Below are 26,151 nucleotides of genomic sequence, written 5' to 3'. Positions count from 1 at the left end.
TTCTTTGTCCTTCTGTTTATTTAGGCCACACATACACGTATGATAAAGATGTTGTTGCGATGTTCGGAGTGTCCCTGAATGCATCTTGCGGTTTTCCAGTGACAAAGAGGAAGCGTTGTCCCGAGGAGGACTAGAGATGTGTTTGCGAGTGGGAGATACACCGATGTACCTTGATACGTATGTGATGTTGGAATTGCACTACTGTTGATGTGTTAAGGTCAGAATAAAGTCACAAAAAAGCGTCAAACCTTGTGCGACTCTGTGGGGACACTACACTCGGCTTCCGTTTGCCGTTGGAACAGGCGCTATTTTTGACAGCCCTAATTTTTACATACAATGTCTGTTTTATTGAAAAAAGATAAAAGACAGGACAGGATTATATATATTTGTACGTATCAATGGCTCCAAATTAACTGAAAATTTCAATCAAGCAGCTTTTTCCATATGCCCCAACAACACCCAACATGGCGCATCGTTTACAACGAGTAAGCCTTCATGTTATATTCCCACTGTGGATTTTAATCCAACAAATGAGGCTGCTTACTGAGAGTTTTGGCAAACCATGCTGTTCCTATTTTATGTGCACCTGGCTAATGTGTGGTATGCCCACTTGCCGAAAGTGACCGTGTTTGGCTTTTGTTCATCTTGGTTTCTGTGTCTCTAAATGAATAAAGGTACTGTTGTTGCTCACCTATCATCGTTTATCTGAGTGTTTTAGCCTTTTTCTTTGAGGTGGAAAAAGTTCAAAATGAAATCTGTTTATTTGTAGGGATCCCCATTAGCTGTGCGCTAAAAAATAATGAAAAAAAAAAAAATTGACAGTCGACTACAGACAAAATCAGCTATGAAAATCCTTAGTCGAAGACAGCTCTAATGCATGCACACGGCAATATATCGAGGCCGGCAAAATGACCGAGTTAATTTTCATTTTAATGGTGTCGTTAATTAATTTATTTATTATCGTACCAGGTAGGTAGGCATGGACCGGTTACCAGTTCCAAGGCATACCACGGTATGAAAACGTCACGGTTTCAAACCCGCTAAAACAGTCCATCATACCGTCCTCCGGTCTGAGAGAAAGTGGAGGTCCAGAGTGGCCACTATGTGGGCTTCCATGTTCTGAAACCACGGGCGTGAGCTGTGTTGCCAAATGTCGGCAACTTAACCATCGCGGCCTAGCTAGCGGTGTGACAAGACGTGTGCCCTCGAAAAGTTTGGCGTCCCGTAGCGTGTGGATTTAGTGTGTATTTAAACTGGTTTTGCTGCTATCGAACTGATGTGTAAGCACATAACACTATTTAAGTACATTTTTAACATGTTAACATGAATATCATAACCAAGTAAGTCGCAAATGTCATCGTTTCATCGCTTGTAGTGTAAACACACGTAATGACACTCCACGTTGCAGCGTACAACGTATAGTAAATGACAAAATACACAAATGTAGCATTATTAAGTGAAAACATTGAATTCACGTGAAAGATTCCTCCCACGGGATGCACATTTACAACAGGTTTCCTTGTTATGCGCATGCACGGTAGCACTCGGTGGCAGAACTCGACGAAAGCACACGTGTCGTTACTCCACCGATACTGTCACGCTGTTATCGTTGTCCATCGACATGTTACCAAATGTGCAGATGTGATTCAGAAGGAGACAGAAGCCGAGGGTAAGTGATATAAACCCTCAATCTCCACTGAACAACAAGCAACACGTGCTTAGCAACAGTTGCTAACAACAATCACATGACCAAATGGAAGTGAAACTTGGTGATGCAAGCAAATGAATATAAACTCCGCAAATACATAATCCAACAACTCCAGAACACTTGTGGACACGTCGTGACCTGCACATTCAATAAATGACAAAACATAACAAAGTTTTTTAAAATTATTATTTATGTTGTGGCCATTTTTGAGGCACTGATTCAGCCAGTCATTGCATTTATCTGCATTTTGCGTTGTTTTTAGTAAGAAAATATTTGTGGTCTTGTGACATGAGTCGCAGGATTAGTCACCGTACACTGCATTAAGAACTGCATTCATTTGTGATTTATTTCGAAAGAATTCAGTTATGCAATTTAAATACATAGGTTCCACTTCCATCCTGCTCTGTTATGTTGTTTAAAAATGACTGTTCAACAGTAACGTTTTTTTTCTCTTCTTTTCAATACAGATATTTCAAAATAACACATATTAGAGCTGTAATTCTAATACCGTGGAAACCATGATGTTTGTGCCCAAGGTTATCATATTGTCGGACTCTCATTCCAGCCCGTGCCTTGTCCCAAGATATCAACCGGTATCAAAAATAGACATTTTTATGGGGGTCTCAATTACCCTTTTTTCGCAAAAAAAAAAGCAGGGATTTACTGTACTAACAGGAAGGAGAGGGGAACGACTAATGAGACACAATATTGATAAGACACAAGTGATGAGTTAACAAAAATACACAAAACTTAGTCCAACAAAAAAATCGTACCTCTCCTGTAAGAAAAAAAAAAAAGTTTGACAGAAACTTCAATTTTTTTTTTGGATTAATGCTGTTATTATCCATTCTTGATATGTCTGTCTCACACACACACACACGCACGCACGCACGGGAGATTACCTGAAGCACCTTGCCCTGAGGACTCTCTTCAAAGAGCAGATGCTGCTGGTACAGAGGCTCCAGGGTCTTTCGTGCAATCTTCGTTTTCTTTTTGGCTTTACAATTTCCATTATCCAGCAGGTACACCTTGACGTAGGGAGCTGAGGATGCAGTGATGGAGTTAAAGGGATTACAAAATGAGGCACTAAGGAGTGAAGGAATGGAGAGCACATTTTGGGTATAGTGATGTCCTGCAAAGTGAGAGAGATGCAAACAGGAAGAAGTGGCGAGGGAAATTTCTTACCTGGGAGGGATTTGGAGCCCGGTTTGGGAGTAAGGCCTCGCGCCCTGATCACCTCCACCTCCAACTGTCCTTTCTTATCCATCAAACCAATTTGAACATCACCTGTATATGTGGGGAAAACACACGAACAAAATCCAGTGAAGTAAAATTGCAAGTATTTAGATATCATAACAATAAGATTATCATTTAATAAATGACCTATTGCAGTGGTATCCAAAGTGTGTCCCGGGGGATCAATCGGGGAGTTTTTTGTTTTTATTGGCCCATGACACATATAATTTAACAAAAAAACTAAAAAAAAAAAACCCAGCAAAAATGGAAAAAATCAACAGTAATTTCATGATAATAAGGTAATTTTAGTGGCATAAAGTTGAAATATTGAAAAAAGACATCATACTTGTGTCATCATATTATAAAAACCAAACAACTAATACAATTGTACAGGTTGGAAAACGAAGTTTCGGAAAAAGTTTTAATGTTATGAGAATAATGTCAAAATATGGGTCATAATTACCAGAAAAAAATTGACAAGAAGAAAGTTGAAAGAGTTGGAAAATGAAAAAAAAAAAACGACAACAGGAGAAAACAATATCAGTAATTTTAAGAGAACAAAGTCAAAACACTAAGAGAAAATAGTAGTGTTCTAACAAAAAAAAAGCAGAATTTTACCAGAATAAACTTGTAATATTGTGAGGAAAAATAATGTCATTGTAGTAGCAGTAGTACAGTTGAAGTATTAAAGAAAAAATACATTCTTTTTTAAAGTCCTAATATTATAAGAGACAAACAAACCAAAACAAAAGCGTCAATTTTGGTAAATTAGGTTGGGGAAAAAGTTAGAATATTAGGGGAATAAGGTGAAAATATTATAATGGAAAAAAAGATATAATATTACGTGAATAAAATGTCCAAAGATTATTTAGGAAGATTATTGAAACATTTGGAAAATTAAAAAAGAAACAGCAAAAATTGGAAAAAAAAGAGCAAAAACCAAACTTGATGCTAATAATAAGCTTTTTCACCTACAGTATAATCACAAAGCTCAGATGCAGTGTTTTTCTTGGAATATGCAGTATATAACTTCTCAGCATATCTCTGCATCCTTTCATTTTTCACCATGTGGCCCGAAGTGGAAAAGGTGGGAACACCCGTGACATTCTCACCTCCACGAGTCAACACTTACCCATTGCAGGTGTTGCCAGTGTTTGCCGGCCCACCAGCTGACCGGGCCCTAAACCATCCAGAAAGTCACTGAACTGGCTGTCAGCACCCAACCTCATCCCTGAGAAGATCAGACTGAAACACACATTCACACACAATAACAGACACGGAAACCAAGTACGATATATCGGACTCGTAGTTGCCCATCCACCGCTGCAGAGATTTTTTTGTGCTAAGAAAGCCACCCCATCTTGTCTCAATGACTGTTGACAACACACCGTGAAGGTGATGGAGAGATTGATTGTGGGCCGCCTACGACCACAGGTGAAACCTGACTCTCTGCAGTTTTCCTCCCAGCTGCATGTTGGTGTGTATGAAGCCGCCATCTATCTGATGCATCGTGTTCACTCACTCCTGGAGGTAAAAGTGAGAAGATGTTTCGGATGGGTCTCCTGGATCACTGAGAACTTATCATTTTGCACACTCGCTGATGTTGTGGTCAGTAATGTCAGAACTGTCATGTCTACTTTTCTGCTCACATCGTACACCTCAGACCTCCAGTATAACTGTGCAACCCCGTAGAAGCTCTCTGATGACTCTGTGGTGTATTAGAGATGGACTGGACTGGATACAGCGAGCTGCTTGACAGCTTTGTGGACTTGTGCAGCAGGAACTGGTCCTTATCACTAGCAAACCGAGGAACAAGCGGTGGACTTTAGGAGGACCAGGGACAGCACTAAGACAGTTACCATCGTAGGGGAGTATACTGAGATAGTGGAGCAGTACAAGTACTTGTATACATGAACAATGGACTGGATTGGACGATGCTGGGGACTGTATTTGCAGACGAGGCTCAGATTCTTAAATGTGCGGCAACTGTTGGAGACCAGTCTGTGGTAGCGAGTGCCATCTACTTTGCCGTTCTATGCAGCATCAGTGGCAGGGGACACTAGCAGGGAGGAGGCTAGTGACACCATGGGACTAAAGATGAAGTTGTTTGGGTCAGGGTGGGACAACAGATCACTGAGCACTAGGTGTGTCACGAGACACTCGGTTCACGAGACGAGACGATGTACGAGATTGGGTCTGCGAGAACGAGACAAGACAAGATGTTACCATTACGTTTAAAAAAAGTACAATGAAAAAAAACATTTCTATATAAATACATTTCTATATATATAATTACATTGCAATCTACTAATTTAATTTCTACTGTTACACTCTTCTGCACTCTGTGTGTATGATAGCAGCCCCGCCTCTACCCACCAAGGCAAAGAGACTGTATGATTAACATAAGGGCTCACTTCGTTCATGCTGTTGTTCTATGGAACAAACGTGGTAAGGTGCTGAATCCAATGCACAGAGTGAAGCCGCTTCCTGCCTGTTTGGAGGCGGGAGGCAAGGAAAACAGACACGCATGCAAATGGTTATATATTGAGCCAGCAAAATGATCAAGTTCATTTTCATTTATAGTGTAATTAATACATTTATTTATTATCACCCCAGGCCTTGAGCCCATGAGATGGTTTTTTTCTGAAAGAGAAATCTTGGCACTAGGGATGCTCTGGCTCCGATCAGGGTTTTTATGCTGCCGGTTCCGAAACCGATCATCCATGAGTGAGTTGATAGCGATGCTGATCACATGGATTAATTATACATTTTTACATTTATGTATGATGAGTGCTATTAGCCAGGTGTATAGTATAAGGGGGGGAAAGTCAGGACAATTCCAAGGTCTCCTGACTACCATAGGCCCCCAAAAATAGGCAATTACTAATAAAAAATAATAATTAACAGGGGGATGGGGGTGTTAAAAGTTGTTTTATGTGCTTCCATCGCAAGTTATTTTTCATGTTTTGTTTTGGCACGCCTGTGCAGTGTGAAGGAAAGTGGAAGGAGGACGCTACCTAAGATGTATGTTAGGTTAAGACACTACACTGTACGCAGGGGTCGCTACAGCTGCAGTAGTGCTAGCCACAGGCTTTTGTGATCGGCGTTGAAAGGCATTTATCAGCATATGCCGATCATGTGTGTTTTCATGGAAATCGTCCGATACTGATCGGCAGACGATCATTCGGAGCATCTCTACTTGTTACTGTTTAATCTTGCGAGCTCTTGTGACACCTGAACCGAGCAAATTGCTTGCCATCAGGAAAATGGACCTTCTCATCCTCCCCATAACACTCTGCAGCAGCAGAAGAGCCTTTATACAAAACTCATTCATCCAGGCTGTCATATTCAATGGTTTAGGTCGGTGATTCTCAACTGGTGGGTCACAACCCGAAAGCAGACCCATTTTCAGTGGGTCGCGAGTCTTTGCCTGGGCAAATAAAATACAAAAGTAATTTGGCGCTTTACGCACTGCGTTGAATGTTCCACACCTGTCTCTTGTTGAGCAATTTGGGTCATGGCTTTTCATTTAAACCGGTTGAGAACCACTGGTTTAAGCCAATCCTTTTTCCATTAATTTGCAAATTAGCAATATTATACACTGAAATTGCTTGAAGGTACAATACTACATGCCGTACATTTCTAGATCTAATGGTGTAGGGTGTACTTACTTTCCCTCAGAGCTGTAGCTGTTCATGCTGCCATCAGTAGATTCCCTACTGGCCTGACGGTTCATGGCTGACCCTCCTCGTGGGTACTCCACCGCCCTGCCCGTCTCCACGCTCCTTTGGATGCTGCTGCTGCCGGCCTTAGACACCTTCTTACCCGCTGATGATTCTGTGGCAAACAAGAAATTTCAGTTTAGAGTTTGCGCTTGCATGAACTTTTTCACTGAGGATATTATCAGTTATCAGACATGACATGAAACAAGTGACTTCTCAAATTCATGTGTTGTGCTTTTTCTGGAGATTTCAAAGAAGGTCTGACAACCCTGATAACATCACAGCGCGCAGGCAAACAAATCGTCCATGGTGACCTGACTAATTTGCACCATGTGAATTGGAAGGATATTTTTGGTGATGAGTGGCGGCGCCCCTTACAATGGCATATTTAGTTCACCTATGTTTAAATGTTTAAAAGGTGATATTTGGGGATAAAAACGCATGCAGCCATCATCCAAACTAAGATGAGGGATTCAGCTCTTTCCAAAAACCTGCTGTTGAAAGTTCAAACCAGATGTTTCACCACTAGTAAATAATGCAGAAGTCCAAATGGTGATTTTTCTGGCTTCTTTAAGAACTGAACCACATTCAACACTTTTGCTGCATTTCAGACTACTGGGAAGTCCGCTGACAAGGTCAGATCTCAATGCATTCCAGCCAAATGCAGTGACAGAAAGCACGGTCAATAGTAAGTACAGTGGAACCTCAGTTGGCGTGTTTTTCGGTTAACTCATTTTCACCAAAATTTTGCCTCGGCTTGTGCACATTTTCCAGTTAGCATACAATATGTCGCACATCTTGTCATGTTATTAATACACTAAGTGAGTCTAACTGTGTTCTTTAAGTATTTTTATCACAAAACATCTTTGTTAGTAGCCTATTAGCTAGCTAATACATGGAATCAGGAAGCAGAAGTCAGCTATGTCGCGTGTCTATGACGTCATCAGTGGTTGACTGTAGTTCTTTGCTAGCTAACACAGTTACAAGTCTCAAAAATGTTAACACAAAACAACTTTTTATAATTTTATATGCATAAAACAATTGTAACTGCATATAAATAACACATTAATGTTAAACATTTAAGGTTACTTGATTGACACGAATTGAAAGACAATGGCAATGAGATTAACACGGACACCATCTTGGTGTTTTGCTATGATTTATTTCCTGAATTCAATAGTTCAATCGTTTCTCACCTTCTTTATCAAAATGCTGGCGACTTTCTTCAGCTCCATTTTGGGTTATTTTGCAGCCGTGATCAAAAGAAAAGCAGAGACTTGAGGTGAGAAACACTACCGAGTTCAAGAAATAACTCATAGCAAGACACCAAGGTGGTGTCCGTGTTGATCTCGCTGCCACATGGTGTCTTTGTCAACAACCACGTCTTCGATGAAGGTAAAAGTAACCTTAAATGTTCACTTATCCCTTTCATTCATCATTTATATACATTTTCATGCATGTAAAACTATTATTGTAAAACTATAAAAAGGTGTTTTGTGTTAGCGTTTGTGATACTTGTGATGTAACTGTGTTAGTTAGCAAACAACAACAAACAACCGCTGATGACATCATAGATGGGTGACCAAGCTGACTGCCGCTTCCTGTTTCCATGTATTGTCAAGCTGCTAGCAAGAATGTTCTGTGACAAAAAAAGTTTATTAATAACAGACGCGTGCCATTTGGATGCAAATGTACACAAAATGTTGACGTTCCGAGGTTCCAATGTACAGATTAATACAGTTTATATAGTCTTTTAGTGCATCTTGTGCATCTGAACTTCAACAATGTTGGGGTGCAGAGATTTGCCCCAAATTCATATAAAGGAACACAGAGTTGACATAGTTTCACATTTCCTAGTTTGAGGTCTGAAATATTCCAACTTCCTAGCTCCTTGAAATGCAGCAGTCATAGATGGAAGAGGACGAGGATCGGAGCGTGCTGGAGACAGAGGTCAGGAGGGGGCTGGGAATACAGATAACTACTTTTCCTCTCTGTCATGATCTGAGTTGCACTCTACTTCTAAATATTACACAAGTACTTAAACCCACAAAAATATTAGCAACTACCAGCTTACCATACTTTACACTACTGTGTGTAAAATGCGTGATATCAAAAAATCACTTATTTATGCACATAACTTTTACGTATAGGTGCTGGGTATGACTTAAACTTAATCGTAATATGTAGATTGTTGGTCCATTCTACACTGTCTTTCTATCGGTTTACCTTTCTGTCTCTCTGCCGCCTTACCCGCCGCCTCTGAAATAACACACATAACAACAAAACCAATGAAAAACAACAAACACCAAAGCACTGGAAACACAGATAAATGTCTTTGCATGTGTAGTAGTCTTACACTTAAAGACACCGGCGCATACTGTACACATGACTTTAAAGCCTTGGTCACAACCAGTCGTACGAGCTCCTTCGGCTGGTCTACGTGCAAAAAAACAAAAGAAACACAAGGAGGGTGCGCGTGTGACGTGCTGATTTTCGAGCTGTAGACTGGCAGCTTTTTTTGCAAGACAAACTTACGCACTTTGGATGTCTTTGTGCATCGTCCGTACAGCCAGCGTGTGTCTTTCCTATGTTTTGCTGATGTCAGGTTTGGGAAAAATCTACATTTTTTCGTACGTCGCACTTGTGGACTCCTATGTGTGTCGTGTGGCACATGTGCACCCCACATATGTAATTAGTGTGGACCAACGCACGTTCAGATATTTTGTACTTCCTCCATGCATGTTAAGATCTTACTCCTTCATGGTCACTACAACTGCTTTCTTCACGAAAAAAAAACAAACACAACGATTTGAGGAACGCCAAAAATCGTACGTCTGGTTGTGACCTAGGCTTTAATAACTTCCCATGACTGACAATGGGAGATGCAATAAAAGTGTTCTACCGATGCATAACCGCTTCACATTTCCATGAATAGATATTACCATCCCTGCTAGGTCAGCACTTGCTTTGAGTTGGCAATGACATCCACACAACCTCTTGACGGGTTGGCTTTCAAGGACCGTGATGTGCTTCACACACGCAACACATCATCAGTTGCGCAGCCCGGCTTCGTTGGGTGTTTCGGCCATTCAATACACCCGGTGAAGCCGAGGCAGGCCCACCACTGGCTGATCAGAGCAGGGTGTGTGTCGCATAGTGGAAAAGGTCATTAAGCAGCCAAGACAGCATCCTTCCACTTCAGCCACAGCCAGGCTGATTCTTTCAGGAGTGGTGGCGAGATCCTTGACGACCTTTTGCTGGGCCTGCCTTCTAATGCCCACTTACTCGAGGAGCCTTGTGGGTGACCTCGCCATAAATCACCATAAGTACTTATGTATTGTATTAATAATTTATGGGGGCACGTTCGTAACTACAAAACCTTAGAAGACGAAACGTCGTAAAATGAGGACCCCCTGTAAACAAAGAAAGATTAGCCAGGACATCTTCGGTTCGTCCGCATCAAGCCCCCTTGTGGCTTGACTGATTATAAAAAATGAACTTTTGACTCACTGAAAAATGTCTTTCTGGACCTTTAAGATTTGTATTGGATTTTCTAACAGACGGATGAAATGAGGCAAAACACATGATGAGGAGGTATCAACAATATCCTATACATAATGTTTGATACATTGCAATGTCCTACTACATATCCTACCATGTGGTTGGTGCCCCACCATTTTGTGCTCATTTTAAAACTCCACTGAGGAAGATTATGTGTCAGAGTGATTCCCTCTCACTGTGTCTCCATCCTGGATTTTCTTAGATCATATCTGACCTGTCTGGCTGAGCTGCGAGGTACTCCGACTGCGCCTCGATGGCAGGATGGCAACAACACGTTGGCTGAGGCTGGAGCGCCGCTTTTTGATCCCGTTTCCCAAGCTCCCGAGGGCGGTGTCGGATTGGCTGCCATCTGCGTGCTCCATACCGTAGATCTCGCCGCTCACACTGGTGCTCTTCATCATGTGGCGGCCCGTCACACGCATGGCTCGACTGATCGTTCATTTTCACAAAATCAATACTGTTATTTCATATCACTCCAATATTGATCCAGTCACACAGGAGGGTCTTTGCAAAAGAGACATGTAACTGCTTGAAAACAGTAGTATTTATGTACCTGAAGCGTCCTCGGGGTCTCTCTGACTGGATGGACATGTAGCTGGTGCTACTAATGCGAGAGGCACTGCTGGTTCGAGAGATGGCTGACACGTCGCTGACATCACTGTCTGAAGACTTATGGGAAGCATTCTCGCTGCTTGTCCTGTGGTCCTTGTAGAGCTGCAGGAACAAGCAATTACAGATAAGCAGTGTTGGGCAAATTACTTTAAAAAAGGGAATTAGTTATACAGATCCCTTGTTTATCGCGGTTAATTGGTTCTGGACCCAAACATGATAAGTGAATTTCCCCCAAGTAGGATTCCTTATTTGGTTTTCGTGGTGGCCGCACGGTGGCCTAGTGGTTAGAATGTTGGCCACACATTCAGGAGATTGGGAAGATCTTGGTTTGAATCGCCGGTTGGGCATCTCTGTGTTGAGTTTGCATGTTCTCACCGTGCGTGGGTTTTCTCCGGGTACTCCAGTTTCCTCCCACATTCCAAAAACATGCATGTTAGGTTAATTGGAGACTCTAAATCCTCCATAGGTATGAATGTGAGTGTGAATGGTTGTTTGGGGACCAGTCCACGGTGTACCCCTTGCCCTAAGTCAGCTGGGATAGGCTCCAGCATATCCCCGTGACTCGAGTGAGGATAAGCGGCATAGAAAATGGATGGATGTTTTCGTAGTTAGAACACAGAAAAGCAACATTATTAGCACCCCCTGGACATGAAATAACACTCCTATAGACATTTGCACTAGTGTTACCTAATATGACAGACATAATAAGAGACAATAAGCCATTTAAGACATAAATAAGACTCATGCTTGTGTGTCTTGCTGTAAATGTGTTCTGGTGCTAGAGAAGCTGAATGGGGGGCGGACAGGAAGTGACATTAGGTTGAAGAGTTTTAGCTTGGGGTGGGTTACGGCCGCAACAGTAGTCCGTGTCAGGGATTATTGTGCCTGTTGTGAGATTCATTAAGACCTGTGATAAACGCCTGTTCTTCCGACAAGTATGGCGCTTGTGTGTCTTACCCAACATTACATTAACACGACTGACACCTAGTGACCAGTGTGGAATACTACATATCATCACAGCTTTGAATGCATCCTCTGAAAGCCTTATGTTTGTATTTTACTCCATTTTGCCATATTTATGCTTGAAAATGCTGAATTTAGACAAAAAAAACATCATGTAAAACATCATGTAACAACATGTAAAAATAGCTTAAACTTGCACGATTTTTGACTAATAATAGGCTGTATTCAACCACAACACAGCCTTATTTATTAATTCATCAATGCTTGAAAAATCGTGATAGAGTGAAGCCATGATATTCCAAGTGCAAAGTGGCGAGGGATTACTGTACTTTATAGTTACTTTCCCGAAAATGTAACTGAATTAGTAACGGAATTACTCATTTACAAATATATTTATTTACAAGGGAAAGCAATTACTGCATTACTTTATGGAACAACACTTACATTTGGAAAACAGGGGTGTCCAAACATTTTCCTCCGAGGGCTGCATATTTAAAAATCAAAAGGATACGCGGACCACTTTTACATTTTCTAAACCAACTGTTTAGAAATGTTGTGAAATGTTTTATATCTAAAGAAAAAAACAGCCTGCATCTCTGCTTGGTGTTATCAGTGACAAAGCACATTATTAGTATGAATTTTTCTCCTTATATTACACTTTGTTGTTTTTTTGTTTAATCTTCTACATGTTTTTCTCATGATATTGACATTTTTTTTTTAATTATCGTAATATTAGAACTTTTTCCCAACCATTTTTTTTCAAAAAGTGGAACTTTATTCTTTGTTTTGTTTCTCATGACGACTTTTTTTTTCCTATAATGCTTCATTTTTATGCAATTTTTTTCCTCTTAATATTATGACTTAAGCCACATGGTGGCCTATGGGTTAGCATGTTGGCCACACAGTCAGGAAATCGGGAAGATCTGGGTTCGAATCTCCGTTGGGCATCTCTGTATGGAGTTTGCATGTTCTCCCCGTGCGTGGGTTTTCTCCGGGTACGCCGGTTTCCTCCCACATTCCAAAAACATGCATGTTAGGTTAATTGGAGACTCTAAATTGTCCATAGGTATGAATGTGAGTGTGAATGGTTGTTTGTCTATATGTGCCCTGCCATTGGCTGGCGACCAGTCCAGGGTGTGTCCCGCCTCTCGCCCGATGTCAGCTGAGATAGGCTCCAGCATACCCGCGACCCTAGTGAGGATAAGCGGCATAGAAGATGGATGGATGGATGGATTATGACTTTTGTCTCTATTCTTGTAAAAATTACTGCTCCTTTTTCCATTTTTGCGGTCGTCTTTTTAACTTTCTTGTTCAATTGTATTTTAGAATGTGTTGAGGGCCATTAAAAAAAAACAGATGTGGGCTGTACTATGGACACCCCTGATGTCAGAGAATTGGGATTTAGCTTTGTTGTGGAGTGTACCATTGAGATGTTTCATGAGATTAGGCTGGGGTCTGAGCTTGTGAATTGCAATTCTCTACCAAAACGCTAGGGGGCGGTGTTTCCATGAGCGTGAGTAACCTCAACTCTTGTGACTAGCTATTTAGCTTCCTGTGGAGGAGTAGTGAACAATGGCGACTGAATTGATATCAGTGCAGCATGAATGAGTGAATGTTTTCATTCAAGTTGGGTTGATTTCAGTCAGACACAGGTATTTCAATGTATCAATGTTGGACTAACTAATAATTTCATTTAATATTAACGTATGGCTCATTCAGGACTTGAAACTGACCTCCCGTTTGCTCTTGAGGGCTCTATCCAGGTCCTGCTGGCTGGAGGTATTGGCAGCTGACATCCGGTTAGATTGAACCCTCATCTGGAGTTCACGGACGCGCTCCTCTGCTACCAGGGCTGGACAACATAAGACAACATAAAACAAAATAAAACTAACGTTTCATGTACCACAGAGAGAATGAAGTGTAGTAGCCAGCAGGTGTGTCACAAGACGCACACAAGATTTTAACATGACTTTTAAGAAAAGTGTAATGAAAAAATATATTAATTATGTAATTATATAAATATTTTGCAATCTACTAATTTAATTTCTACTAATTTCTGTGTGTTGCACTCTGTGTGTATGCTAGCGGCCCCGCCTCTACCCCCCAAGACAAAGAGACTGTATGACTGAAAAAGGGCTCACTCTGTTCAAGCTGTTGTTCTATGGAGCAAATGTACTAAGGTGCTGAAACCAATGCACAGAGTGAACTCTCTTCCTGCCTGTTTGGAAGCGAGTGACAAGGAAAACAGACAAGCCTGCACATGGCAATATATTGAGGCTGGCAAAATGATCAAGTTCATTTTCATTTATTATAGTGAGGCTAAGCAGCTTAGAAAATAGATGGATGGGTGTGATTAATTAATTAGTTTATTGTCATCCCAGGCCTAGTTCCAAGTTGACATTTAGTTTCTGAACCAGAAATCATGTCACGTTTTAATCTCGCGAGATCTTGTGACACAAGATCTTGAGACATCCCTGGTAGCCAGTCGTTGTATCAACTGAGACTTTACTGAGGTACACCAAAGAATGAAAACGTCCGGATTATTTGGAAGTGTTTCAACGTGACAGTAATGTCATGTGCGCACTCTGCTGGTGTTTGCTGCCATCTGCTGTCTGTTTGCAGTACCGCTGTTTGGTCTCACTGGGCAGGTCCTCTGCTGCACACCTGCCTTCCATCAGTAATCACCAGGACTCTTTAACCTTGCTTGCAGGCTTGCTCAACACCAGCTTTGCCAATCCTGCTTTGATTTTTGGTTTTTACTCTCATCTCTATTTAGTAAGTTCTTGTGCCTTTTGCCATGTATCTTTTGTTGTACTTTGTTGTAGCTTTTCACTTCTTGTGGTGCGCCCTTGGTTCTTTTTGTTAAACCTTGTCAAATGGCTGCTTTCTCCGTCTCTGCAATTCTTCTAGAGCCAGAGAAAGCTTCAGCACTTTCCTCTTATTAAATAATACAGTGGAACCACGGTTAGTGTGTCTTAAAGCTAAGGTTGAAAATTTTGCCTCAGTTTGCATATATTTTCTGAAAAACCACAAGTCTCAAAAATGTTAAAACGAAACACGTTTGTATAGTTTTACAATTTACATGAATAAAACAATTGGAAATGTTTAGAATGATGAATGAAATGTATAAATGAGCATTTAAGGTTACTTTTATCTTCAGTGAAGCCATGATGATGAGTTGACAAAGACATAATGTAGTAGAGCGATCAACACGGACACCACCTTGGTGTTTTGCTATAACTTATTTCCCAAATTCAATAGTGTTTCTCTCCTTTATCAAAATGCTCGTACTTGCAACTTTCTAGGGTTCCATTTTGGCTTTTTTTGCAACCGCGATCAAAAGAAAAGACACTTGAGGTGAGAAACACTATTGAATTCAAAATAATACATAGCAAAAGGTAGCAAAGGTGGTGTCCGTGTTAATCTCGCTGCCACATCGTGTCTTTGGCAACAATCACGTCTTCAATGAAGGTAAAGGGAACCTGAAATGTTCATTTATCCCTTTCATTCATCATTTATATGCATTTAGAATTGTTTGTGCAATTTATGAACCCTCGGGGTCAACCTTGAGGGTTCATAAATTGCACTTCATACATTGTTTATAACTGCTTCTATCCTACAGAAGATCTTGCGGTGCCGACAGTTTTCTTCAGATCATAATGGCAGAACTAATGGGAAGTTGTTTTTTTTTTTACACAAATTAAACAAATTCAGATGGTACTCTATGCCCACTTACCTTGTCTTTCTGTGTGTCCTGGTGGAATGTTTAACCCACTATATGAGCCACTTTATTGACACATGCAACTTAAGCTATAGCGATAGCTTCTCGTTCTGGAAGGTATCAGTATAGTTTATGGTAAGATGCTGAACATCTGTAGTGTCGTTTTCTATAAACTGAATGGATTACATGGACAGTTAAACCTGAAAATCTTTTTAAAATCTGAAAATAGAGTACCATTTTTTTGGGGGGGGGGGGCAAATATGAGCATTTTTTTTTGATAATCCAAAATATGCTGCTATAGAAATAAAGGGAACACTTAATCCATCACAATCACTGTTATGTGAAATCAAACTGTCCACTTAAGAAGCAACACAGATTGACCATCAATTTCACATGCAAATGGGATAGACAACAGGCGGACAGCAAGACACCCCCAATAATAATCATAAAAAACAATTATAAATTGATTTCCATTTATAATTTAGTGTGATTTTGTTGTCAAGAACAAAGTATTTAATGAGAATATTGTGAGCAGTATATTTTGATGATTTAAAGCAGTATTTCCTCTCTTTTTTCCAAGGCATGCGTAGTGTACCAATGAACAAGTACCTTGCTCTACACTGTTGCTCTTGGGGGGAAGCTGGGGGAGCTGCCTCACTTTGCGAGCTGACGAAGACGTCACTGAGGATAGAGATGTACCTTGATGGTGACCCCTAGTATTACGTAAGAAGGGAACAGACAGACGAAGGGATCAGGAGATGACAAAAATGGAGAGTTTCGATTCCAAAATAGTAATGTCATAAAGCTGTACATTACGTAAATTGATTGTAAAGAGCAGGAACATTTTTTTTGTACGCACACCTAAAACATCACACACACACACACATACACACACACACATCACAAAGAGCTGTGGGTGAAAACAGAAATACAGCAGATCCCTGTGCATTCGCAATCCAGCATCCCTGAAAATTCATGGATTTTTGGTCGAAACATATTTTTTTCCATCTCAGAAAATAGGCTATAGTGGTTTTTTTGGGGGGCAAAAAACACATTTAATACATCCTAAATCAATTTGAATTGTGTGGCTTCACTCTATCACAGGGGTCACCAACCCATCGATCTTTCAGACTTTGCCGGTCGATCGTGAAAATATTAGAAAAAAAAATAATTACATCAGTGCCCTCCCCTCCCGGAGAGTGACCAACAGGCACGCATTTTGACCAATGGACACGCCCGTACGCCTCGCCGCCCTCCATGCACCAAACTCGCATGCTTCCGCCAGGAGCCCAGTCCCCAAAACCCGACTGGAGGTATCGGCGCACGTTCACCGGATCGCCTCACTGCAAAAGCAGTATCGGTTAAGTGATGGAGAGAGAGTGAATGACAGAGCGCAGCGACGTGCCTGTGCAGACATCAGTAGTTAATGCACGGTGACATTGGCTAAAAATCCGCCTTTGCTACCTCAAAATCAAGGCACAAATATACCTCCATAGATGTGCAACTCCAAAAAAATCTTTGAGTAAGGCTCAATCGGGCTGTGTCTCTCTCCTCACCATCGCTCGCCCACGACACCGAGCGAACAAGCCGAGATGTACTTTTCTCAGAGAGCCCACGCCACAAATGCGGCTCGGGGGCCATCTGCGGCCCATGGCTCATTCGTCACTGCATCACTGGAGAAACAAAATGGAATTTAAAAAACAGCAAAAATAATAAAAATGGAGCAAAAGACACAATGAGAAAAAGCTGAATTGTTGACACCAACATCCAATAATAACACAAAGCTTTGTACTGAAGACAAAGCTTTAAATATGCCGGAACATCAGGCTGTTATTATCAGATTGAGTGATCTCTACACAATAATCCCACGCCAAGCTAAAGCACAACTCTGTCCTCTCCCCACTCAGCTCCCCTAACACCAGAACACATTTACAGCAACACACACAAGCATAAATATTATTTATGTCTTCAATGTTCTTTTCTCTTATGTTTACTATATTGGTTAATATGAGTGTAAAGGCGACTATAGGGGTGTTATTTCATGTCTAGAGGGCTCTAATGATGTTAAAGCCCTATTTTAGAAGGTCATAAACAGGCTTTCTATGCTCTAACTACAAAAATATTCCATTTATAAATAAGGAATCCAACTTCACAGAAATTCATTCATCACGGTCACGATCACGGTCGGGTCTGGAGTGAGTTAACTGTGATAAATGAGGGATTACTGTAATTCCAATTAGAGTGTGTCAAAAATAGACCTTTTTACGGACGGATTAATTACGCGCTGATTTCTGCCGTTCCCTGGCAGCCTAGGAACGGAACCCGTGCGAAAAGCGGGGATCTACTGTATTTGGAGTCAGCCTGCAAGTTTATATTTATCATAATCTTGCACATATATTTAAAATAAAGCAGTAGAGAACAGTTCAACATGTGAAACACTGAGCAAATCGCACCTGTTATTGCATTCACTCAGGTGACACACACAAACTACATGCTCACACAACACATACACACTAAACACACACACTAGATTACATGTCTTGGGGCAGACATGTTTCACAAGAAAGGCAGTGTGCTTATTTCTCGCAGTACCTAGCAGAGTATCTAGAGTATCATTGGAGATGGAGGGGTAATCCCCTTACCAAAAGGTCACAGAAGAAGCCTCTTAAGATGAGAGGTGGATTTACTCACATACTGTAGGACAGTGCACAAGACAGCAGGCAAAAATAACAGAAAGCAAATGAATGACACACAACTCAAATAACGAAACACGGAAATCACACGTTGACAGGACCACTTTTACTTTGGCATGTCACACATTAGGTATAAAAACACTAAGGGATGTTTATTAAACTGTAGCAGGGATGGCCAAAGTGCAGCTCGGGGGCCATGTTTTTGTTTTTTTATTGGCCCTCAGCACAGCAAAAATGAAAAAAAAAAGCAGCCATTTTACAAGAATAAAGACAAAATATTAAGAGAATAACATCATAATATTAGGAGGGAAAAAATTGCATAGATTTGAAATATCTGGAAAAAATGAGTATGAGCAACAAAACAAAAAATAACATTGTAATCTTTGGAAAATTAGGTTGGGGAAAAGGGGGTGTCCAAATCTTTTCCACTGAGGGCCGCATGCTGAAAAATCAAAGTCTACGGGGGCCAAGTATACATTTTCTAAACCCACACATGTAGATATTAGGGATGTAAACATCTTTGTGACAGACCATTCCATTCAAACCCAGATAGACAGGCTACCATACGATTTTAAAAAATGCTACATTTTAAAAATAGAACAATTCGATGTCGTGTACAAACGATAGGATTCGATTTGATTGTACAGTTAATGTGTGTTGATGTAAATATTCATCTTACATTATAAAATAAAGATGTCAAATGAAAGTGCCATTCTTTGAGTATTTTCAACTGTGCAAAAGAGCACATCGTGTCCTTAAGTGTGCTGTAGGGCACTGGCAAAACTAAGGTCAACAGAATAACATCCATCCATCCATCCATCCATCCATCCATATTCTACCGCTTATCTGAGGTTGGGTTGGCCAGCAGCCTAAGCAGGGAAGCCCAGACTTCCCCCTCCCCGACCACTTCGTCCAGCTCTTCTTGGCCGGTCCCAAGGCGTTCCCAGGCCAGTTGAGAGACATAGTCTCTCCAATGTGTCCTGGGTCTTCCCCGAGGCTTTCTACCAGTCAGACATGCTCTGAACACCTCCCCAGGGAGGTGTCCGGGAGGCATCCTGACCAGATGCCTGACCCACCTCATCTGGCTCCTCTCAATGCGGAGGGTAGGAACGTAGATAGACCGATAAATTGAGAGCTTTGCTTTTCGGCCCAGCTCCCTCTTCACCACAACGGACCGATGTCCGCATCACTGCAGATGCCACACCAATTCGCCCGTCGATCTCGCGAACAGAATAACATGTCAAATGTATTTTTTAGACACACGCCAAAAAGAGAATTGCTGAATGAACATCTTTTTGTTTGATGGGATCACAATAACATATACAGTAACAATGGACTCCCTTTGGCCTTCAGAGCTGCTCTGTTGTCATATTTAACGACAAAAACTGCCTGCATCTCAGTTTTGTGTTATCAGTGACAAAACCGTGTTAATAGTAAGAACTTTTGCTCCTTTTGGTACATTTTTTTCTTGTAACTGTGACTTTATTCTCAGATTAATTTGACTCTCATAACTTTTTCCCAACCTAATTTTCTAAAAATTGCAATTTTATTATTTGTTTTGATTCTCATATTACAACTTTTTCCCCCATAATATTTCATCTTAATGCTATTTTTTCCCTCTTAATAATATGACTTTATTCTCCTAATATTTAACCTTTATTCTTGTAAAAATTACTGCTCGTTCATCCATTTTGGCTGTTGTTTTTTTAAAATTGTTTTGTTTAATTGTATTTTAGAATGTGCTGAGGACCAAAAAAAAAACTTAAATGACCCCTGTGCCGCACTTTGAACACCCCTGAGTTATAATATTATGATAATAAAGTAAAAATATTAGGAGAATAAAGTCAAAAAAAAAAAAAACAATTTATAAAAATAAAAAAACAGCAAAAAAGTGTAGTGTAAGCAGAAAAAGTTCATACTGTTAATATCTCTGATAACCCAAAGCTGAGATGCAGGCTGTTTTTTTCTTTGAATATAATAAACATCTGTGCATATCCATATTTTTTGGTTCAGAAAATATAACAGTGACCCCCGTATCCTTTTGATTTTTCAGTATGTGGCCCTCGGTGGAATAGTTTGGACACCCCTACAGTACCTACCTTTGCCCTATGTGTAAAACGGGAGACATTTGCATTATTGTTTTAAACACAAAACATGAACAAATTACAATACATCTAAAAATAAATTGAATGAGGCATCTGTTATTGGTCAGGAAGTGATATGTGTTATTTGTGTCGAGACAATACTGAGGTGCTGGTACACTTTTACACGTAGCCTCTCCGTGACCTCACGCATGATGCATGGCTTAATGATGCATGGCTGCATGGTGCATGGCTGCTGTTTGACATGTACATGCCTTACCTGCTGCTTTCAGAGAGATTCCTGCCACGTGTCTGACATTCAGGTGTATCCAAGGTCTGAGGCTGCCTGGAGGATGGCGGTGGAGCAACGGAGAGCAACCAGAACAGAAAAAAACATGGATGGATGGTGGATGAGAGTGTAAAGGAAAACAAATGGAGGACAAATATGGAGGATATACTGCGGTATCATTGAAGATTTTAATGGTGCTTACATTTTTCACAGCATAGAAAAGAGTGAATTAGTGACATGTGATGGGTGTTGTGAAAAAGGGACTCATTCTTCATCTGCAAATATGTGTGTTTGTGCAGATCCCTGAACAAAATACTTGCTTTTCAAGAGTCACAGACTTCAAAAAAGGGGAAGAATGACACACACACGTCCACACAACTAAGAGTTCTAAGCCAATGCTGAGCACGAGGTCGTGAAAAACGGGCTTGAGCACATAGAAGCTGCATCTGCGATTCCTACAAGAAAAATGACCACTGCAAAAAGCAACAAGGCAAGCTCTCGCATCAAAAGCAGTCCAAACTACCACAAGTTAAGAAAGAGCACAGGCTGAAGCTCAGCAAGGGAGGAAACAATACAAAACCAACGAGACACAACGTCAACACTAAACCATCACTACAAACCTTAGCCAAGAGATGAGAAACAAGCCTGGAAGCAAAAGCCTCACACAATGTGAGTGACAAACTGTGTACAACTTGTCTTTTTTGGGGACAAGTTCCACTTTGTAGGCCACAGTCACTCTCACTGTGTGGAAGCTATTCATAACCACAGAGTACCAGCAATGGAAGCTAAGTGATGAACAGATAACCAAGAAAAGCATCAATGTGCAATTTCATCCTATTAGTTCAAGTTCGGGGCAGCAGGTGCCTTACAGGAGGTGCCCACAGCAAATTTAGCAGTAAATTCAGTTTCATTATATTTTCCTGCATGCAGCTTCATATGTAAAATGAACTCAGTTAAAAGAGATGAGCATATTTATTTTGAACCTGCCTGTTTGCCAAGTTTGGCATAAAAGAGTGAGAGATTTGTATGATTTACAGTACAGTAATCCCTCGCCTATCGCGCGTGATAAGTTCATTTCTGCAAAGTAGGATTCCTTATTTATAAATGGAATATGTTCATAGTTAGAGCTTAGAAAACCTGTTTACAACCTACTAAACACGGTTTTTAACATTATTAGAACCCTCTAGAAATAAAATAACAAGCCTTTAGTCACCCTTACACTTATGTTACCCAATATAGTTGATATAATAACAGGAAAAAAGATATTTAAGACAAATAACATAATATAGACTCACACGTTAGGAATGTTGTTCTTTCTTTCTGGACAGTGTGCTACTTGTGTTTGCTCTTGTCTCATCAATGTAACATTACTGACACCTAGTGACAAGTGTAAAAGACTACATATCATGTTTTTAAAAGCATCTTCTGAATGCTTTAGCCATTTTTTGGCTTAAAAACGCTTAATTTTGGAAGATTAGGCTTAAATAACAGGCAGTATTCAACTACAAAATTGTGATGATTTATTAATAAACATACTTTTTATTAATAAACATACTTAACCCAAAACTGGGTTGAAGTGAAGCCGTGAAATTTGAAGCGCGAAGTGGCGAGGGATTACTAATGACTGCAGCTTCTCAAAAATAAAAAAAAACAATCCAATTAAAGTTTGAATATCCAATTAGTTTTAGCTGATGTGACAGGCCTGGTTGAGGGTCCGTGACTGCGTCTTTAACACCCCATGATAACCAGGGGCCTTAGAAACTAGTAAAGTATTGGCATATTTCTTTCATGGGGCTCCAAAGGAGTGTCTGTATCCCTGCTTGCAGTCTCCGCATAACAATCGAACCCAAGAAATTGTGGATTGGCTTTAGAAAATAAAAACAGAAATAAAAAGGAGAGCGATAAATTCATTACTATGCTTTGCCTGAAAACTTAGTTGATGCAATTTGATCAGGATTCAGTGTTTGCGGTAGGTACTCGGTGGCATCACACTTTAGATCACAAGTCAAACTGAAGAGAGTCAAGAGAGTGCAGGTCACGGCTCCACACAAGGGTACCTGTCATCTTCAGGGGAGGCATGTTGGATAAAAATCCTGGGACTGGGAGGCCGTCTCCAGGGCAAGGAATGGCACAATGATTTTCTATTGTGCACAAGGAAAAATAACTTCATTGACAAAAAGACGTAACTAATGTCCAGTAAGTTGAGAAGGACACACTGGTCATACACCAACACAATATGCAGCACCTTGTCTGCTATATTTACAACTTACAACTAAAAAAATCACAAGGATATCAGTGAAGCTATAATCAGCAAACCTTTGGATTTTATTCTCAAAAGTTGTAAAAAAAAAATAAATAAATCAATAAAAAACTAAAAATCAAAATAGCTGAAAAATGTTTACGATTTTTTCGGGATCCTAAATGTAATCCTTTTTTTGTAATGTAATAATAAATGTAACACAGTACTGAGTACAATTAAAATCAAACTGCAGTGCTTTATTTCTACCACTTGAGGGCAGCATAGACTGTTGTATTTATGTTGTATTTATGTATCGCCGTTAGGCGCTTAAACTTATTATATTTATGTCAAGTGACGTTTTTATTAAATCAGATTCAACACAGTTTTCAAATACATTAATTATGATGAATCACCATTTGCAACCGAAATATGCCCATTTTTGCAGTATTTTATCAAAAGAAAGCTAAATGACAAGACCGGATTCTACATAGTTGTATGTTTTAACAGTTCTAAATTAACTGAAAATTTGAATCAAGCTAAAAAAAAATAACCAACATGTCTGAAAATCTATTTACCTGTAGTCTCTTTAATAGAAGCAGCACATTTGAAACATACTTTAAGGAGGGGTTGCGTTCAAAGACACCACGTCGTTTAAGTTGAATTCGCATGTTTTCAGTGCATTTTCTGGGGTTTCCCAGCACACTTCAATGCTCAGAATATTCACCCATTGTTCTTTGTTTTCTTACTGTTGTATTTAGACCACACATACACGAACAATAAAGACTTCGTTGTGATGTATGGAGTCCCTAAATGCACCTCGAGAATGAGGAAGTGTTGCTCACCGGACAAGCAGACTCGAGGCAAGTTTGCGAGTTGGAGATACATATATGGTGTTAGGATTGCACTGCTGTTGATGTGTACCAGTCACAATAACGTTTTAAAAGCCTTTGTGTGACTCTGTGGTGAAGCTACACTCCCTGTGCCTCCATCTGCCGTCATAACAGAGGCGTGGCTTGCCATGATGCGCATGTGTTAATTACGCTAAAAATAATGTTATCGTAATTAATGAAATAAATGAGTTACCACCGTTATTTTTGACAGCCCTCATTTATATTGTTTTTTAAATTGAGTGTTATGGAACAATTTTACAATATCGTCTTTTTTACTGCACAACATGGGACATCAGTGATACTAGCTAGCGAGCTAAACTAGCTATGGATACGAGACACAAGCAACAAACATTAGGTCTTTAGGACAGAAATGAGCTAGTTGCATGAATCAGTCTCACCAAGCAGACAACTGACGACTGGTTATGGTAAAGGAGAGCAAAAGACAGCTGAGATGCTGACAAGTTGGTAAAGATCCAGGATTAACCTCGCCTATCATAGTAGAAATACAAAGAGCTTACTGTCTAAATGCATGCAGTTTATATGTGAGGGAAAAGTGGTGTTCTGTGGGCGCTGGTTGAGGTTGAGTGTGAAATTAAATATTGCAACAAGTGGGGAGAAAGGCAAGGGAGCATCAATGAAGGTGAAGAAAGGAAGAGGATAACGGCAGCACTGCAGGAGGGGTCGGGGTGGATACAAAGCATGGTACCTTTCCAACTCAGGTGAGGGGGCATGATTATCTGGAGTCAGACAGTTGGTGCTAGCACTCCTAACCCTGTCCAGAGAAGGTTGAAGATCACTACAGGCAGCACAGCACAACATGTCATCCAATGGTGGAGGAGGAGGATGGAGAGGAGAGACAGGGGGGAGAGGTCAACCACAAAGAGAAAAACAATGGACAAACACAAAACATACTTCAAACAAATGTCTGGTTGGATTCCCAAAATGGGACGTTTGAGAACTAAGCCATGCCAAGGAAAATCACGTGAATGGATGGAAGTTGTGTACTGTACTGTATGTCTTTAGCACGTACAGTGATCCCTCGTTTATCACAGTTAGTTGGTTCCAGACCCGACCGTGATCAGTGAATTTCCCCAAAGGAGGATTTATAAATGAGATATTTTCGTAGCCTGTTTACGACCTTCTAAATACCTTTTTTATTATTCATTATGACAGCCTTGAAGACATAAAATAACACCCCTATAGTCACCTTTACACTCCTATTACCCAATACAGTAGACATGGTAACAGTAAATAAGACATGAATAAGTGCTGATGTGTGTTGCTGTAAAATGTGTTCTGGTGCAAGGGGAGCTGAGGGGGTGAGGACAGGAAGTGATGTCAGGGATTCAGAGTTGAGTTTTAGCACACAACAGTGTGTTTTTAGTAGGGATTTCTACTGTGGCTGTTGTGAGACTATGTAAATCTAATCAAAGTCTGGTGCTTGTGTGTCTCACCCAACATTACAGGAACATGACCGACACTTAGGGACCGTCTTGGAATCAGTGTCTTCTGAATGCCTCATATTTGTATTTTACTTCATTTAGCCATTTGTATGTTTGAAAACGCGTAATTTTGGCCAAAAATACATACAATTTGCTTAAATACGCATATATTTTGACTAATAACAGGCCATATTTAACCACGCGCATGATTTCATGATTCTTGAAAACCCATGACGTGAATTTTCAAGCGTGGGAGGGATTACTGTATTTACTGTATTTACTACTAGTCGTTTGTCAGGTACTCAACAAAAATATAAACACTTGTTTTTGCTCTCGTTATACGTGAGCTGAACTGAAAGCTGTAAAACCTTTACTTTGTACACAAAAAAGGCATATTTCTCTGAATTACTGTTCACAAATCTGTCTAAATCTGTTAGTCAGCACTTCCCCATTGCCAAGATAATCCATCCACCTGACAGGTGTGGCATGTCAAGATGCTGATTGGACAGCATGATCATTGCACAGGTGTGCCTTAGGCTGGCCACATTAAAAGGCCACTCCAAAAAGTGCATAAAGCAGCACTTTTTAACCCCCACCCCAAATATCTTTACAGATGCCTGTCGGTGGTGTGCGTTGTGGTCATAAGAGGTCACCAGTGACCTGTTTACTTGCATGCAAATGAACTTGAATTATGGATAATATCTCATTTTCTAATAAAATACTCATATAAGTGAAAACTATAATATAATATGGCAAGTAGAGCAGCAACATTGAATCCATGATTAATTCATTATCCAATTAACCAACACTTTTTGGTATTTGATTAATGGTTTTTGATTTAAAAATGTAAATATCCTCTGATCAGCCTCTCAAATGTGAATATTTTTTTTTACTTTCCTGAGTCATCCATGAAAGCAGACCGATTGTGTTTTAGACAAAGTAAGACCTGCACTAACCGTTGCTTCAGTATTGATCTGGTCTGTCTAGGGCCTAA

General features: G+C 40.3%; 1 protein-coding gene across 5 annotated transcripts in view; it reads right to left on the bottom strand.

Moving 5' to 3' along the window:
• LOC129194230 (regulating synaptic membrane exocytosis protein 1-like) overlaps nucleotides 1-26,151 on the bottom strand; it is a 142,560-nt gene that overhangs the window by 5,100 nt on the left and 111,309 nt on the right. For 3 of the 5 annotated variants that reach the window (XM_054799303.1, XM_054799304.1, XM_054799305.1), the window contains 11 exons: nucleotides 24,422-24,511; nucleotides 22,644-22,727; nucleotides 20,578-20,643; nucleotides 16,133-16,236; nucleotides 13,536-13,654; nucleotides 10,781-10,941; nucleotides 10,442-10,656; nucleotides 6,616-6,781; nucleotides 4,077-4,189; nucleotides 2,894-2,995; nucleotides 2,611-2,750 (listed from right to left, as the gene is read on the bottom strand). In XM_054799303.1, the coding sequence (XP_054655278.1) occupies nucleotides 2,611-2,750; nucleotides 2,894-2,995; nucleotides 4,077-4,189; nucleotides 6,616-6,781; nucleotides 10,442-10,656; nucleotides 10,781-10,941; nucleotides 13,536-13,654; nucleotides 16,133-16,236; nucleotides 20,578-20,643; nucleotides 22,644-22,727; nucleotides 24,422-24,511 (1,360 nt within the window). Of the gene's footprint in view, nucleotides 1-2,610; nucleotides 2,751-2,893; nucleotides 2,996-4,076; nucleotides 4,190-6,615; nucleotides 6,782-8,892; nucleotides 8,926-10,441; nucleotides 10,657-10,780; nucleotides 10,942-13,535; nucleotides 13,655-16,132; nucleotides 16,237-20,577; nucleotides 20,644-22,643; nucleotides 22,728-24,421; nucleotides 24,512-26,151 lie in introns of all 5 variants that reach the window. The other 2 variants (XM_054799302.1, XM_054799307.1) reach the window with 2 other exon arrangements.

Source organism: Dunckerocampus dactyliophorus, chromosome 14 (assembly GCF_027744805.1).
Source record: "Dunckerocampus dactyliophorus isolate RoL2022-P2 chromosome 14, RoL_Ddac_1.1, whole genome shotgun sequence".
In the NCBI taxonomy this organism is placed as follows: Eukaryota; Metazoa; Chordata; class Actinopteri; order Syngnathiformes; family Syngnathidae; genus Dunckerocampus; species Dunckerocampus dactyliophorus.
Note: the sequence above shows the minus strand (reverse complement) of the source record. Positions and strands in the feature narration are given on the sequence as shown.